This window comes from Ciconia boyciana, chromosome 11, assembly GCF_034638445.1.
Source record: "Ciconia boyciana chromosome 11, ASM3463844v1, whole genome shotgun sequence".
NCBI classification, from domain to species: Eukaryota; Metazoa; Chordata; class Aves; order Ciconiiformes; family Ciconiidae; genus Ciconia; species Ciconia boyciana.
In genome coordinates, this window is record NC_132944.1 from 8,528,911 (window position 1) to 8,544,048 (window position 15,138).

The following is a 15,138-nucleotide window of genomic DNA, read 5'->3' on the forward strand; positions in this document are numbered from 1 at the left end:
GCTCACCTGCAGAGCACTTCCAGGCAGTCGCGACCAAATACCAGCCTTGATTTCCCACCCTTGCTTTAAATGCTGCTGGCTATTTGCAGATGGCAAAGTGCCTCCCTGCTCAACCCTTACAAGGGGACCTGTGCCATTGTACTGATGTACTGCTGTACCAAGCCTATGAGCTTCGCCTGTGCTTTCCTCCACCGCGCGGGTGCTCCAGCTAGGTCTCTGCTCGTAGTGGAAACTCAGGCTTGGGACAAGGATGCTATGCCCACATCCTATAACCACTCCACTTGGTTGTCAGCTCTGCCGTCACTTCGGCTGGAAGCGTTCACGCAGTGCTGCGTGCGCCACGACCAGGCTACCTGCCGTGTGCTGGAGCCCACCCGTGCCCCCTCTTGCACGGGGACCTGGAAGTGCTGCCCAAGGAGCCAGGTCCCTCCTAGGTGCGCTCTGAGCCTACGGCTGTGCCCTGTGTCGCGATGGTGCAGCAGGAGGTCGATGCTGGCCTGGGCAACCGCTCAGGGCTCTTTCACTTAGACAGCAGGAACATAAGGTACGTGGGCAAAGCAAGCACCTGCTGCAGAGAGCATGGCCCCGGACACTCTCCTGTCCCAGGACGGATCCCGACTTTCTCTGCAGAGCCTCACCCGGTGCTCCTTGGTCTCGGAGCACATTCCCCTCCACGGCGAGGGGGTAAGTTCACATGCCCGTAGAGGAGGGAGGAACTGCAGCGGATGTGAACTGACACCTTCACCCGCGCAGGTAGAGCGTTCCCTCGCCGGTAAGGGAGGGTGGATCAGAGGCTGCGCTGTCTCGGGGCTGTTCCCCCCGCTGTGGATTCCAGTGGGTGGAATTTGGGAAGATCATCACTTCTTTCCCTCTTTCTTTTCTCCACAGTTAAAAAAGAGCCCGTTGGAGGGCGGAGGAGATGCACAGTCCTATTTTGAACTCGGCTCTTGGCAAGGCGTGCGGGCAAAGCTTCTTTGGGGGTGGAGCCCGGCGGCGGCCCGCGCTTCGCCCCCCGCCCCGTTCCCCGGGGAGCTGTCCCCCCGGGCGGGCGGCAGCGGGGCCGGGGGGCGACCCGAGGCCGCGGCCGTGGCCGTGGCCGTGGCGGGCGGTGTCCTGGAGCCACGCTGGCACCCCCGACGCCCCGCTCCCCCCAAGCGCGCAGCCCCCAGCGAGCGCGGCCGCCCGGACGGGACGGGCCCGGCAGCCCCCGGCGCGGCGTCCGTGCTGCGGGGGAGGTGGGGGGACACCCCGGGGGACCCCCTCCCCTTACGTTCGTGTCGTATTTTTCCACTCGACGTGCTGCTTGCCCCGGGGCCGGCCAGCCCGACCGCCGCTTCCTCGCGTCCCTGTCCCGAGCCCGGATCACGGGGCTGCGGGGGGGGATCTCTATGCCGGCTCGCCGTGCGGCTCCGCAGCTGGGAAAAGCGCTTCTTCCCCCCGCACCCCCCCGGCCCGTTCTGCTCGAAAACGCGAAGGAGACAGCGGGGAGAAAGGCGGAAAGCCCGGAGGAGGCGCGCTGCCGGCAGCGGAGGAGCCGCTCCCGAGGCGGGGGGGCCGCCGTCCCGCCCGGTGCTGCCCGCTGCGCGGCCGGCCGGCGGCGCGGGGGAACGCCGGTAACTTCATCGCACTCACATGACGGGCCCGCACCGAGACCCAGTGAGTAACGCCGAGAGGGCGGGGGCGGGGGCGGGCGGAGGGAGGGAGGGAGGGAGGAGGGAAGCGCGGCCGTGAGCGCGCCCCGCCGCCCCCTGCCGCGCAGCGCCGCGCACCCGCGCACCCGCCGCGGCCGCCACTTCCCGCGGGCGTCGCTCGGCGGCGGGCGCGCTGCCTCCGCAGGAAGCGGTCCCGCGGCCCGGCCCCTCCTGCCGCTCGGCGGCGGGCTCATGCACTCTGCGGCGCGGCGGCGCGGGCGGCGGGATGGCTCCGGCTCCGGCTCCGGCGGCGGGCGCTGAGCCGCGGCCCCCCGCGCTGCTGCTGCTGCCGCCGCTGCCGCCGCCGCTGCTGCTGCTGCCGCTGCTGCTGCCGCCGCTGCTGCTGCTGCCCGGCCGCGCCGCCGGCCTGGAGGTGCAGCGCAAGTTCCTCTCGCCCACCCCCACCAACAACTTCGCCCTGGACGGCCCCGGCTCCCGCGTCTACCTGGCGGCCGTCAACCGCCTCTTCCAGCTGTCGGGGGGCGAGCTGGCGCTGGAGGCGGAGGCGGCGGTGGGGCCGGTGCTGGACAGCCCGCTCTGCCACGCGCCGCAGCTGCCGCAGGCCTCCTGCGAGCACCCCAAGGTGCTCACCAACAACTACAACAAGATCCTGCAGCCCGACCCCGAGCAGGGCGTCCTCGTCGTCTGCGGCTCCATTTACCAGGGCCTCTGCCAGCTGCGCAGCATGGCCAACATCTCGGCGGTGGCCGTGCGCTTCCCGCCGGGCGGCAGCGACCCGGTCACCGTCTTCCCCAGCATGCTGAACGTGGCGGCCAACCACCCCAACGCCTCCACCGTGGGGCTGGTGCTGCGCCGCGGCGGCGGCGGGGCGCGGCTGCTGGTGGCCGCCACCTACACCGGCTTCGGCAGCCCCTTCTTCCCCCGCAACCGCAGCCTGGAGGACCACCGCTTCGAGAACACGCCCGAGATCGCCATCCGCGCCCTCAACGCCCGCGGCGACCTGGCCAAGCTCTTCACCTTCGACATCAACCCCTCCGACGACAACATCTTCAAGATCAAGCAGGGCGCCAAGGCGCGGCACAAGCTCAGCTTCGTCCGCGCCTTCCTGCAGCGCGGCGCCGCGCCGCCCGCCCGCCGCCCCTACGCCTACCTGGCGCTCAACAGCGAGGCCAACGCGGGCGACAAGGAGAGCCCCTCGCACAGCCTGCTGGCCCGCATCTGCCTGGGCGAGCCGGCCGAGGCCACCCTCAACGGCAGCGGCGAGACCAAGAAGCTGACCGAGTCCTACATCCAGCTGGGGCTGCGCTGCGGCGGCGCCGCCGACGCCTTCACCCGCCTCGTCTCCGTCTTCCCGGCGCGGGCGGCCTGGCGCAGCCCCGCGGCCCCCGCCCCGGGCCCGCCGCCCGCCGAGGAGCTGCTCTTCGGCGTCTTCGAGCGGGCCGGGGCCGGCGGCGGGGGGGGGCGGCCGCAGTCCGCGCTCTGCGTCTTCCGCTTCGCCGAGATCGAGGAGACGATCCGGGCTGCCCGCAACTCCTGCTTCGTCAGCCCGGGCGCCGGCATGGTCACCGTGCTGGACAGCGTGGTGCAGGGCACCGGCCCGGCCTGCGAGAAGAGGAACATACAGGTACGGGCGGGCGGCGGGCACCTGCCGGCGCTCTGGCGGGGCGGGTGGGGGAGCAGGGACGGGGCGTCCCGGGACGGGCGCGGGGAGCCGGTGGCCGGCGGGAGGCGGCGGCCCCCTTCCCTTCCCTTCCCTTCCCTTCCCTTCCCTTCCCTTCCCTTCCCTTCCCTTCCCTTCCCTTCCCTTCCCTTCCCGTCCCGTCCCGTCCCGTCCCGTCCCGTCCCGCTGCTGCTGCTGCTGCTGCTGCTGCTGCCGCGCCGCCTCCCCCGAGCGGGAGCGCGTCCCGCGGCCGGAGGCGCTGCGGGCGGGAGGGTGCGCCCGGCGCTCCGCTCCCCGCTCCGCTCCCCGCGCTCCTCTCCGCTCCCCACGCTCCGCGCTCTCCGTGCCCCGCGCCGGTCCGCGCTCGCGGGCAGCCGTGTCGCAACGGGTCACACCGTCAAAGCCGGTTGGGTGCCGGCTGCTTCCCCCTGCAGCCGAGCCTGCGGGGGGGCTCGTACCGGACAGAGAACGTGTATGTGTGTGTGTGTGTCTGTGTGTTGGGGGGAGACCCCCCGCCTGTCAGGGGACGCCGCTGTTCCCACGCCCCTGTCCCCGGCGAGCCGCGGCGTCTCGCGGTCCCCGCTCTCCGCTCCCCGGTGGGTGGGTGCCCGTGGGCAGCCGGGCGGGCGGTGAGCATCGATCCCTTCCCACGTCCTGTCCCGCGGCCGCGGCCGGACAGCCCTGCCAGGGGACACGCACACACAGGCTGCCTTGTTTCGTGGCGTTCGGGGTAAAAGTTTGCCATTGTCACGATTTGTTACCAAGTGGCCGTAAATGTTAACGCCAGATAAAGACGCCTGTTTTCCCTTTCACTAAAGATATGCAATGCCTGGGAAAAAAAGAAAGAAAGAAAAAAAGGCTGCTTTAACACTGCATTTTTCCCTTCCTCTGGGAAGGACGCATAACTCAGCTCCATCAAAGATCGTAAAAACATCTGTTTGATTTCAAAGGCAAGATAGAGCGTTTGGGCTTGGGCTTCCCTGTGCAATGCCAGTGGCAAAGAGAGAAAGGTTTCCCATGGTAACCGAAGTGTTTAGTGTGGCATCTCCACGCTGTGTTAAAATACGTAGTCTTAATGCACTGGTTCATAGACCTACTCTAGCAAAACTGAATAGTTTTGCCCTGGTGGCAAAGTACAAGCTGCCTGACAGCCAGGAAATCTCGTAGTTGCCCTGGCTTTTGAGTTAATTCCACAAAGACTTGGTGTGTTAAACACTGGGAACCCAGTCCCGAAGCCTTGGCATGGTCACGGCTCTCAGAAGAGTCACTGGGAGTCAGGAATCCTATTTACAGGACGAGAAAGCACCCACAGTTCTTGTTGGCTGTGGTTGAAGCTCAGCACCCCTGCGAATCAGCCCCTCGCAGGACTGAACTGTCTCTGCCAGGCGGGTCAAGAGGAGGCGTTGTGGCTGAGACTTCTGGAGGGTGCTTAGAGAGCTAACAGCCTAGTTGTAACTGAAGGTCAATGGCGAAAGACACCCGCTTCCCCTGAGCTTCCTCAGTGCTCCAGGGCTGTTGGGAAGATACTGTTTTTTCTAACTTTTGTCCGGTACAGAAAATAATAATGACTAACACCACTCTATTGACATTTAAAATACAAAGTGCTACATCCAGTAAGGTATTTAGACAACTAATTCCCTAGTGACTCCAGGGAGACTCAGCACAGAAATGAGATTTCACTCCATCTTTGGGTCTGGCCCGTAATGCTGTTCTGCTGTAAAGCGTGCTCCTGGTAGCAGTCCTCTCTGAGTGCTCCCTGGGTAGGCGAGGAAGGCGACTAGGAGTACGTCTGTGAAGGATGGCTGTGTTCTTGAAGGGGTAAGCGATAATGGATGCGAGGTTCAGAAGAGCAAGCTAGAAATCACTGAGCCTCTCCAATCCTATAGAAGTCCCTCCATGCTTACTGCTGTGGTGACATCAGGCTGTGAGAAAATTTGTTTACATGGAGACAGCAGTATGGCTGGTGGTTATATAGGGTGGACAGGGAAAACCGAGTTCTAGTCCTAACCGATGCTGCTGCTGTGTTGCTGTCCTTGAAGCAGGCATTTAACCCTAGGCGCCTCAGTTCCCTGATTTGCCGCATATTCCTATATTTATTACTGTTATTCAGAAACCTAACTCACATGTAGCCTAAGATTACATTTGTAAAGCTGCTTTGAGATCCTTTGATGTCAAGTACAGCAGGATACAAATGAAGCATACCATTAATACTCGTTCATGCCTAATATTTCTACACTTCCCATATATTTGAAGCGTATTCCTCTAAAACCGCTGACCAAGCCTGCTGGGAAGCCTTCCTACCAGTCAGGAGAGCCTTTCATTTCTTTTTGCCTTTTACTTAATCATTAGAATTGCCAACAAGTTAACGAGTTGTTTTCCTTTTCAAGTCCCAGAGTGGCAGTGTCAAGAGAAGAGTTGTAATATTGTGTTTCTTTGTGCTGCAAAAACCTAACATCAATTTCCACCTTCAAGACAATGAAATACTCTAATACATTTTGTGTCCCAGCCCTGGGAATGCAGCAGGAAAATGTATTAAAGCAGCAGCTGGTTTGGCAGAGCAGATCAGCATCTAGCTGCTTTCCCATGATGAGCTCCACTTCTCCACCCATTAGTGGGTTTCCAGGTTTTCTTTTGCCTATGCATCAGTGATAGGTGCTCCGGTATTATCAAAATTGTGGTTCATTAGTTCTTCCTGTGGACTAGGTGGTTGGGTTTTACGCTCCTTCTGGAAGAAAAAATGAAAACCTAATGATGGCCTGATTCATTCCGAGCGCGTGTTCGGCTGAAGTAGTCAGTTGTTACAAATACGGAGCACGGGCTGTTAGGCGTAATGTGGTGTGAAAGGAAAATCATTGCCCCCTTGTGTGCTCTTCTGTCTAATTGAATGCTCCTCTCCTGCAGCTCTCGGCTGTGACTCAGCCAGGGAGCTGCAGCACTCGGCCGCCAGCGATGGGTTTCGGCAGCAGGCCCTCGGCACACCGGCCAGCCCCGGCTGTCCCCGCGGCACCACTGCGGCAGCGCTCGCCAATGAGGGGCCAGGCTCGTTACCCCTCAGCATGGTGATGAGAGGTCCGACGGGAGGCCGGCACTGAACGGAGGGGCTTCATCCCCGTGCAGGGGAGCGCTCTTGAGCAGTTGCAGTCGGCGTGGTGGCAGCTGCTTGTTCGGCTCCCGCTGTAACCACGCAGGACGGGCCACGCAGGGGGCTGCGGAGGGCAGGTGGGGCAGGTGGACCTGGGGACAGTGCGTCTGTGCTGGCTGGCAGGGGAGCCCGGGTGGCCGGTTGCCCACTGCTGGGCAAGGGGAGTCGCCAGCCTGGCCTGGGAATGGGCCCGTCGCTTTAATGGAAGCCCTAACTTGCAGTTAAGCACATGCTTAATGGCTTTGTGAGAGGTGGAGAAAAAGTGCAGAGGAGGATGGTCTGGGTCAGGAGTGGAGGCTGGTTGGTTGTTCTCAATGAGTGCTGCTGAAAAGTCACTTACCAAGGAGGGGAATTCGCAGCAGCAGCTTAGGGGAAGGAGGATGTATTATGGAAGGATTTAGTTTGATTGGGTTCTTGTACTGAGAGTGAGTGGGTGAGTGCTAGGATTGCTTTCCCTCAACAGAAATAGCTTTTTATAATGAATTCTGTGTCAAATACTGGGCTGTCTTTGTAACACATGCAGTTAAAATGAAATACTCACACGGGGTCACTGCTGCATTTTGCCCACTCGAAGCCCGGGTGGAATTTGGACCCGAGCCCCAAGGAGAGGAAAGGAATATGAGCTTTCTGTAGCAGACTGTCTTTAGCGTCATTTGCAGCAGTGTGCTGACAGAGCTTATCAAAGCCCGAGGACACTGAGTGGGTTTACTTCATATTTGAACTATTCTGCCCCAGCAGGATCATGGCCCAGTAGGTTTGAAGGTTACGCCGTCTGCGTGGCTGGAGCGTGGCGCAGCTGTGGTACGCCAGAGCCCTTGCGAAAGCAGACCAGGCAAGACCCCGTTCCCGGCTTCCTGATGGCCTGAGAGGAGTGGCTGTGCGGGGTGTCCTGGAACCTTCTCCCTTGGCATCACTGAAAATAAAGGTACAGCCCTTCCTGCGGCACAGGCGGCCATGCTGCATCACCGCCACATCCCAGCGGAGAGAAGCCCCCATGGCATCCTCCCGCCACCACCCCATCTCTCGGGCTGGCCTTTGGGGCAGGGAGACAGGCTGGGTACCTTTGTGCTGCTCCAGCTGGCAGCTGCCTTTTTGGCCAGGGAAATGAGGACGGCTACCAGACGGTCCCAGCCCCACTCTCCCGGCTGTGGCCGCAGCAGAAGGGCAAGCGAATGTGGATTTCCAGGCATCTCTACAAACCTCCCTGCCCTGAGTGTCCAAACATTGGCTGACGTGGGGGTGCAAGTTTAACACAAAATAAAACACACTGTGCGACGAACAAGCACACTTGAGGAAAAGCTGAGCTGGTAACCCCATCCCATGCTCCCAGCTATGCCGGACTCCTGTTCTCGTCTTCTGTGGTTTCTGCACCGAGCCCCATGCTCTCTTTCTAAAAGCTGCTGGAGAGGTAACTAGGGAAAGCAGACTTGTATTCATTAGGCTTAGATTTGCTGGCCAGGGATCTGCATCTCTCCTGGGAAATGTTTTGGGGTCTACAACTCAAAAAAGGCTGAAAATCCGGTTTGTTTCCTGTGCTGAAAAACATAGGCACAGCGGCCTGGGATAATGATGCGTTTCAGCATTAATTCTCAAGTTTCTGGCTCTTGTGGCTTTGTGTCAGATCCTGCATGCTCATTGAGCACAGTGTTTTGTGGTGTAATGATGAGATACCCACCAGTGAGCTTTACTATAACGGGTTTTTAAATAAAATGAACTCCTTGGGTAGACTGTATAAACAGTCTCAGCATATATGTATGCCTGGGCATAGAAATGTGGTTTGAGACCAGTCAGAAAATGTTCCCGAAGAAAAAAACCTCATATACACGTGGGAATATGACAAAGCATCTACTTACTGTCCAAATATACTGTGGCATCTCCGTGGGATTGGGTTTTATAGGAGCTGAGTTACTTTGAAGTGCTGGTTTATACTAATTTAGAAATTCCAAATATGAAAATAAATGTGCTCTAACCTTATATCTACTCAAATAAATCTGGAGGATTAGACACAGAAAGGAAACTGGGATTTTACACTTAATTTGTACATTAAAAATGAAGCAGGAGTTCTTGTAGCAGACTTAATTTCTGCTTTTCGCAGAACACGTTGTATTTGGAGTTGCTAGCACACACCTGAAGGTGCAGATGCCTGGTTACTGCAAAGGTGCACCGTGCTGTCGTATCGCTGTAATCCGTTTTGCTTCTGGAAGTTGTTTGACAAGCAGTGGGAAGTCAGTGTCCCTCCAAGGGCTGGGCGGCGAGGGGCCAGTCTGCCCACGGAGGGGCTGGCAGGACCTGGGATGGCGCAGAGAGGTTCAAGCCACAGCCTGAGCTTTGCCGGGCTTTGCAAGACTTCGTACGTGGACCTGAGTACTGCGTACCTGCTCTGTCTCTCAGCTGGTATTAGCGAGTCGTGGCCAACTGTCGGGTATGTTTCCTTGGGAATTTATGTGGAAATACAACCTTCTCCTTGCAGTCAAGGCACACGCAGGCAGCTGGGAGCAGAGAGCGGGACCCGTGTGAATCTCATCCTTCCTGGGAAGGCAGGCTCAGCTCCGTGGGCTGCCTGCGCCCGGGGGCTTTCCCGCTGCTGAGTGCCGGCACGGCTCCGGCGCTTTGTGCCGAGCAGGGGAGTCTCCTGGGGAGCGGCTCGGTGCCCCCGAGCCGAAGGTGGGTGGTGGGAACATGCCTCCCGGGGACCCCGGGGCTCCCCCCTGCTTTGCATCTCAAGCTCAAACAGATCCCAAATTGCAAAGGGAAATTCGGTCGAAGTGGCAGAAGTTTCTGTGCCTGGAAACCAGAAGTTGTGCTGCTTTAGGTGAGAGAACAGAAAACGGCTCCTGGCCGTGGCAAAGCGCCCGCCTGCTCCTGGGGCGCTGGGCCCGTGCTGCTGGCTGGTGCTGGCTGCCCCGGGCGAGGCGGGCGCCGGGTCCCTTTGCGGAGGGGGATCAGAGCTGCCCCCTCGGGTTTCTGGAGAGCCGTAACCACAGCCGGCTGCACAGACCTTGTTATTCTCGGTAGGTAGAAGTTCAGATTAATTTTGATCCATTGAGCTCATCAAATCTCCTGTAACTAAATAATGGTTTAGGTGGAAAACAGAAAAAGGATCATTTTGGCCAAGTCTGGTATTGCACCTGGAGGTCCGTCATGGCCGGGAGGACACTGGAGCGCTCTGTGAGGTGCTCATATGATTGTACGGAGGTGGTGATCGTATGTTGGCAGCAGTCCCTTCATTCGGGGGTTTTCAACCGGTTTTTTTTGTGTAGCCCCAGACGTTTTTTAGGGCAGGTGTTTGGCTCCCACACGTGAATGCGAACCTGCTCCCCGGGAGCCCCGATGGGTGCTAGCTTGGCTGCGGGGTCTCGATGGGTGGAAATGAAGGGATTTGTCATCTCTCTCCTGATTTTTCAAAGTCTGTTTTATAGTGATTGAGAGAGAAGATTGGTGGGGCTGAGGGCACCTGGGGAGGTGAATAAGGCACCTAAAGATGTGGACGGGTGCTTGGGGATGCTGTAAAAACACCTCGCTACGCCTTGAAAATCCCAGTAGGTGTCTATTTAAACTCGCATGCAACTGCACCGTTGTGATATTCTGGTCTGATGACCTCTTCCAGCAAGTTGTTGGAAACGTAATAGGTCTGAGCCCCTAGCTGTGGTAATTTAATGCAAACACGGGGCAAGCCCGAACCAGCAGCGGTTGGAAACAATCAATTATAACCACCTGAGTGCCACCACACGCTACCTACAGCAGCACGGCTGCACCTCCCGGCTCAGGCTCGTGTGTGGCACGCACGAGGGGTCGCCCGTTGGGGCCGGGGGCTCCCCAGCTACAGGGACTGTGTGCACAGGCGTGCAACCGCTCGTTTGCACCGAGGAGGTGATGGACGGGGGTCAGCGGTCTTGACCGGGTGGAAGAAATGGCTTCATGGTCAGGGGCACGTGGTGATGCCTGGAGGCGTTACTGCCCGTGCTGTGCCCCTTGTGCGAGGCGCAACCGGGCTGTGCCTGCGGCGTTGCTGCAGCCCCGTGCGCTCGCAGATCCGTTTGTCGTTGTGAACCCTTGGTACAGTGCACCCGTCTGGGCTGGGGGAGCGTTATTGCCCTCTTTTCATGGGGGAAAGTAGGTGGTAAGAGACCACCTGATCAATGTCTTGTTGTTGATCAGATGAGTGGCACCGTCAGGATTTGAATTGAGGTCCCGAGTGCTGGAGTGCTGCTGCGTCACCGTCCCCAGCACACATACCCAGGGGCATGGCGTGGTGGGGGGGGTGGACTGACCACTGCATCTGCAGGAGAGATCTGCTTTGCTTTTTTTTTTTTGTTTTTGTTTGTTTGTTTGTTGGTTGGTTGGTTTTTGTTGAGTTGGTAAAGAAATTATTGCAAGTTCTGGTTTTCTTTTCAAGTTGGGATCTAACACCTTGCAGCAAGTGGAGGAGGTGGCAGACTGTCTACAGCAATCTCCCACTTGAGAGACCGGTAGAATTTATTGACATTTTTGAGCAGAGGGAGCAATACTAATTTCTAACATCTGGACAGCAGTTCTGCTGGCAACCGCCGCTCCGGCGGAGCGAGGCCGGCAAGGGCGTGGGACGGCTCGCTCCCGAGAAGGCCCATATCAAACAGAGGCTGGATGAGCCCCTGTTAGATGTGGTACGCTGATGAGCAGGGCTGATATCAAAGCCCGTGATGATTTCGCCTTGTTACCCGCTGAGTGTCAGCAGGGCTTGTCCAGCGTGGGGACTGTACGCTGGCTCCTCATGCAGATCCGTGCTGAGGGTTGGGACCGGGACGTCCCCAGGGATGGGGGCATGGGGGCTGTGGCGTCCTGCAGCAGCAGGGGTGCAGCAGTGATGGCTCGTGGTCTGAGCAGAGCTGATCTGCTGTTGCCAGCCCCTGTGTCTTCCTCTCCAGTTCAGGATGCGTTGTTTTTTGGAGGAAGGGACCTATGGATGAGCACAGCCTTGCAGGCCAGGGGTGGGACAAGAGGCCCCTTGGCTCGGGGTGTTTCTCAGGTGGGCTATGGGACAGGGGTTAACTTGGATATTCAGGCTTTTTTCCATACTGGGTGTCTCATTACGCTGTACCCTCCTCTGACGGCGGCATGGCCAGAGTCGCAGTCCCCGGGTTTGCTGGCATGCTCCCGAGGGTGCTACTGCGTGGGTGAGTGGCAGCCACGGGAGCTGCAGGACACAGAGGGAGCTCAGGGCTCGTGGTGGGGCTGCTCAAGTCTAGGGCGCAGACCCCAATTCAAGTCTCAGGCCTCAGCGAAGCTGCATGCTTGCGTTTGGATCTGCGGTCACCAAACCCGTGCTGGCCGCTGTGCCGGTGGTGCGGGCAGTGGGAGGCGGCTGATGTCGGGCGGCAGCAGCAGTCTGGCCAGACAGGACCAGCTGCTGGAACAAGGCTGCCCATTTTTTGGGCCAGAACCATTGGAGGGTCATTGCTCTGACAAGATTTCTGCAGCTTATGCGTTGCAAGTGGCACTGGAATACAAGTCTTAAGATTCTAACCCAGAAGCAAAATTGCCTGAAAGTCTGGATTTTGCAAACACGTACCTCTATTATTTGAAGGAAATTTGGAACTTGTCTTCCTGTTTCCGTCTCATCTCTGTTTAAAGTATTATGCAGCTTCGTAGTGCTCCCTTCTGGAGCAAAAACCCTTTGGCTATTGGATTTGCATCCCACCGTCTGCTGACCGCTGCCAACATTCGACGGTTGTGAGCTGCTAGTGGCCAAAAGCCATCTCTGGTGGATCACCTAATTAAAAGGGGCCACTGAAAAGCTGGAATGTTCTAGAAAACGGCTGTGTGTAGAGTGATCTTTTTAGGAGGAGTTGGGAAAAGTTTACAGTATAACGATAGCACTAGATGAAGAAGGGGAGATGTGAAAGATGAAGGGGTTTTTAATGTAATAGAAAATAGCAGCTTCCAAAGTTGTTTGACTCCTGAGTCCTTGTCATGCTTCAGTATCTCTCGTAGATCAAGATGTTAACTGCAAGTGGTATAGAGGCACCAGGGATGGTGTGCTGTTGCATGTGGTTCCTCGGAGGGTGGTGGACCACCACCCCAGTCTGGGACCCAGCTCACGCAGGCAGTGGTCTCAGGTCAGGCTTTTGGCAATCAGTGTGGCAGGTCATTAAATGGGAAGGAAATTGTGGCTAAATCTCTGCTTGAGGGGACAGACATCCGCATCTGGAGAGCAATCGATACAGATGATTTCCTCCCCGTGCTTTTTTTGTTTGGTTTGAATTGCACGTGTCCCTGGGGCGAGCCACATGGCAGAAGGCTGGGATGGGTGGAAGTGCCCCTGCATCCCTCCTGGGATTCCCCGGGCCAGGAGAGCGCTCCGGCTGGAGTGCCGGACACCTCGATGCACTGGAGCTCCCTGAACACAGAAAGGCTACTTGGCCACTGTCAAATAAGCTGCTGGAGAAAGGTTTCAAGCTTTGGGGAGGAGCTGGGGTTGCAATGTTATGTCCCTGGGATCACCTAACTGTAGTGCCATTTTTTGCTGAGATTTGGTACCACAGCAAGCTGCAAAGTGCAGTGGATCTTTCCAAACAGCTTTGGAGACATCAGTTTCTACAAATCTTGAAGACAGGCAGGGAAAAATAAAAAATGGTAGAAAAAAGGAAAGCCTTCCATACTTTGACCAAATAAGAGAGGTGCTCAGTTGCTGAATCCAGTAGGACCATTGATTTTTAACAAATTTTGAAATTCTTCTGCTGATCCTAATTTCCTAATTTGGGGGGCGGGGTGGGGAGGGAGGACTGCCAAAGAAGAAGCTGCAGAGATGCAACACTGGCAAGTCAACAAGCACAGTGCTTTCAGAGAGATGCCTGGAGAATGTCTTTTGCTTCGTACAGGTGCTGCCTGCAAGAGGAGACTATGTGTGTGAGGCCGAGGGCTCACCACGGGTCGGAGGAGCCTGTGCCCACACCTTCATTCTTTGCACTTTCCATAACCATCCGTTTAACCTGTTTACTTGGATTTTCTCAGTCCCAAAAATGAGGACAGAGGTCTCTATCTCGTGCATTAGGGTGGAGGAAGAGGATGCCTGTGAGCTGGGGAAGCAGTGCATCTCCCTGAGACCACGTCTTTATGCCTTGGTTGCTTCCACATTTGGAGTGCTCGGTTAATGAGCAAAAAGGCTTTTTTTAACCTTTCCATGCCAAACTACCACAGTGGGCTGGGTGCTGGGAACAAGTGGTGTTGTTTTGCTTCTGGAGGCTGGTGCTGAGGCTGCTGCGCGGGCGATGTGCGCGGTGGTGCCCATGGAGGACGCCTCAGCGGCGGGGGGCAGCGCTGCTGTTCAGAGGCGGGTTTTACAGGGGATGCATAGAAGAAGAGTAGAGTTCTGCTCATTATCTCAGAGCTTAATTGATTCGGCAGAACTAATGAGGAAAATACAGGAAAACATTTACTGTAAACTATTGCTAAATGAAGCAGATTTGAACTGACACATGCAAAAGACTGGTTGTGTTAGGTAAGAAGTTGTTACTTTAATGGACGCTTTTTTCAGCCCAGAATGGCACAGATACGCCTTCAGAGCACTTTGAGCATGTAAAGTGCTAAGTGTTAGTAGTAGCAATAATAAAAAAATAACCCCCGAAGATCGAGGAGCCAAAGTCGCAGTTCACCCAGGACTCCTCCCTGTGGGAAGGAGTTTGAATAGTTTGAGATTGGTTACTGAAGCCAAAGCTCAACATAAATGAGAAACACAGCTTGAGTGGTGGAAGGGGGGGCTCTCCCAAGGAAAGAGCAGCTAAGAAAATACGGCCTGAATAAATCAGGCGTCTTACTCCAAACGGTTTTGAGGGGGATGCGTTAGTTTGGCTTTCAGAGCAGCGCGAGCGTCCTTGGGACGAGGCGCACTCGGCTGATCCGCTCTGCTCCTTGTCCCTGGGGAGCAGGGCAGAGGAGCCGCGTTTCCAACAGGCATGAATTTAAAGGACATACAAACTCTCGCTGCTTAAATGCATGCTATTTTGACTATGACAACCCCTTTGGAGCCTGTTGTTTGTTAATCCCTCTGCCTGCCCATTCCTGGGGGATTTGATTGTATAATCTGAAGTATTGTATTTAATGCAGGATGAAGGCTAACATAATAAGCTTGACCAGTCTTCCTGGCAGCATGAAGGATGTGCAATTTCAGTTAAAAGACTGCTACTTTTTTATATTTCTCTGCTTTAAGCAGTTCCCCGTGCAGTCGCACGTGCTGCTTCAGCTCTCTGCAGGGTGAAGCGCTGGCACGTGCCAGACCCCCGGCTTGTGCAGAGCAAGGAAGGGGCTGCCTGGGCCAGGGGGAAGGTGTTTTGGGGGAGGCCTGTGCAGAGCAGGTCCTGCCAGCCTCCTGTCAACATTGCCCTCGGCTTTCTTTACCAGTAGTTCAGCCTCAGGGTCAGCACAACGGGGTTGGGGCTTGTGGAGCGATGGGTGGCCGTGACTCCGGCCAGTTCCTGCAGGAGGAGGTGGCGGAGGAGACCGAGGGGGTAATCACACTGTCTAGCTGCAGGCATCCAGCTTCGGTGCCACTGCTGGAGCTGAGGCTGGAGCCTCCGGGGACTCCTCGGAGCTCTTACATCCTCCCTCACACCCCGAGGAAGGCTCCTGCTTTAGACACCTCCCGCCCTTTCCTCCTGCACCTGAAGTGACACAGTGGAAGACGGATGGCCGCAGGAAGCCTGTGTTTG

General features: G+C 57.2%; 1 protein-coding gene across 1 annotated transcript in view; it reads left to right on the forward strand.

Annotated features, from left to right (window-relative positions):
• Positions 1-1,753: 1,753 nt before the first annotated feature.
• The window catches only part of PLXND1 (plexin D1), an 86,663-nt gene continuing 73,278 nt past the window's right edge, over positions 1,754-15,138 (forward strand). The window contains exon 1 of the mRNA XM_072876153.1: positions 1,754-3,276. Within this exon, the coding sequence (XP_072732254.1) occupies positions 1,918-3,276 (1,359 nt within the window). The 5' untranslated portion in view covers positions 1,754-1,917. The remainder of the gene's footprint in view (positions 3,277-15,138) is intronic.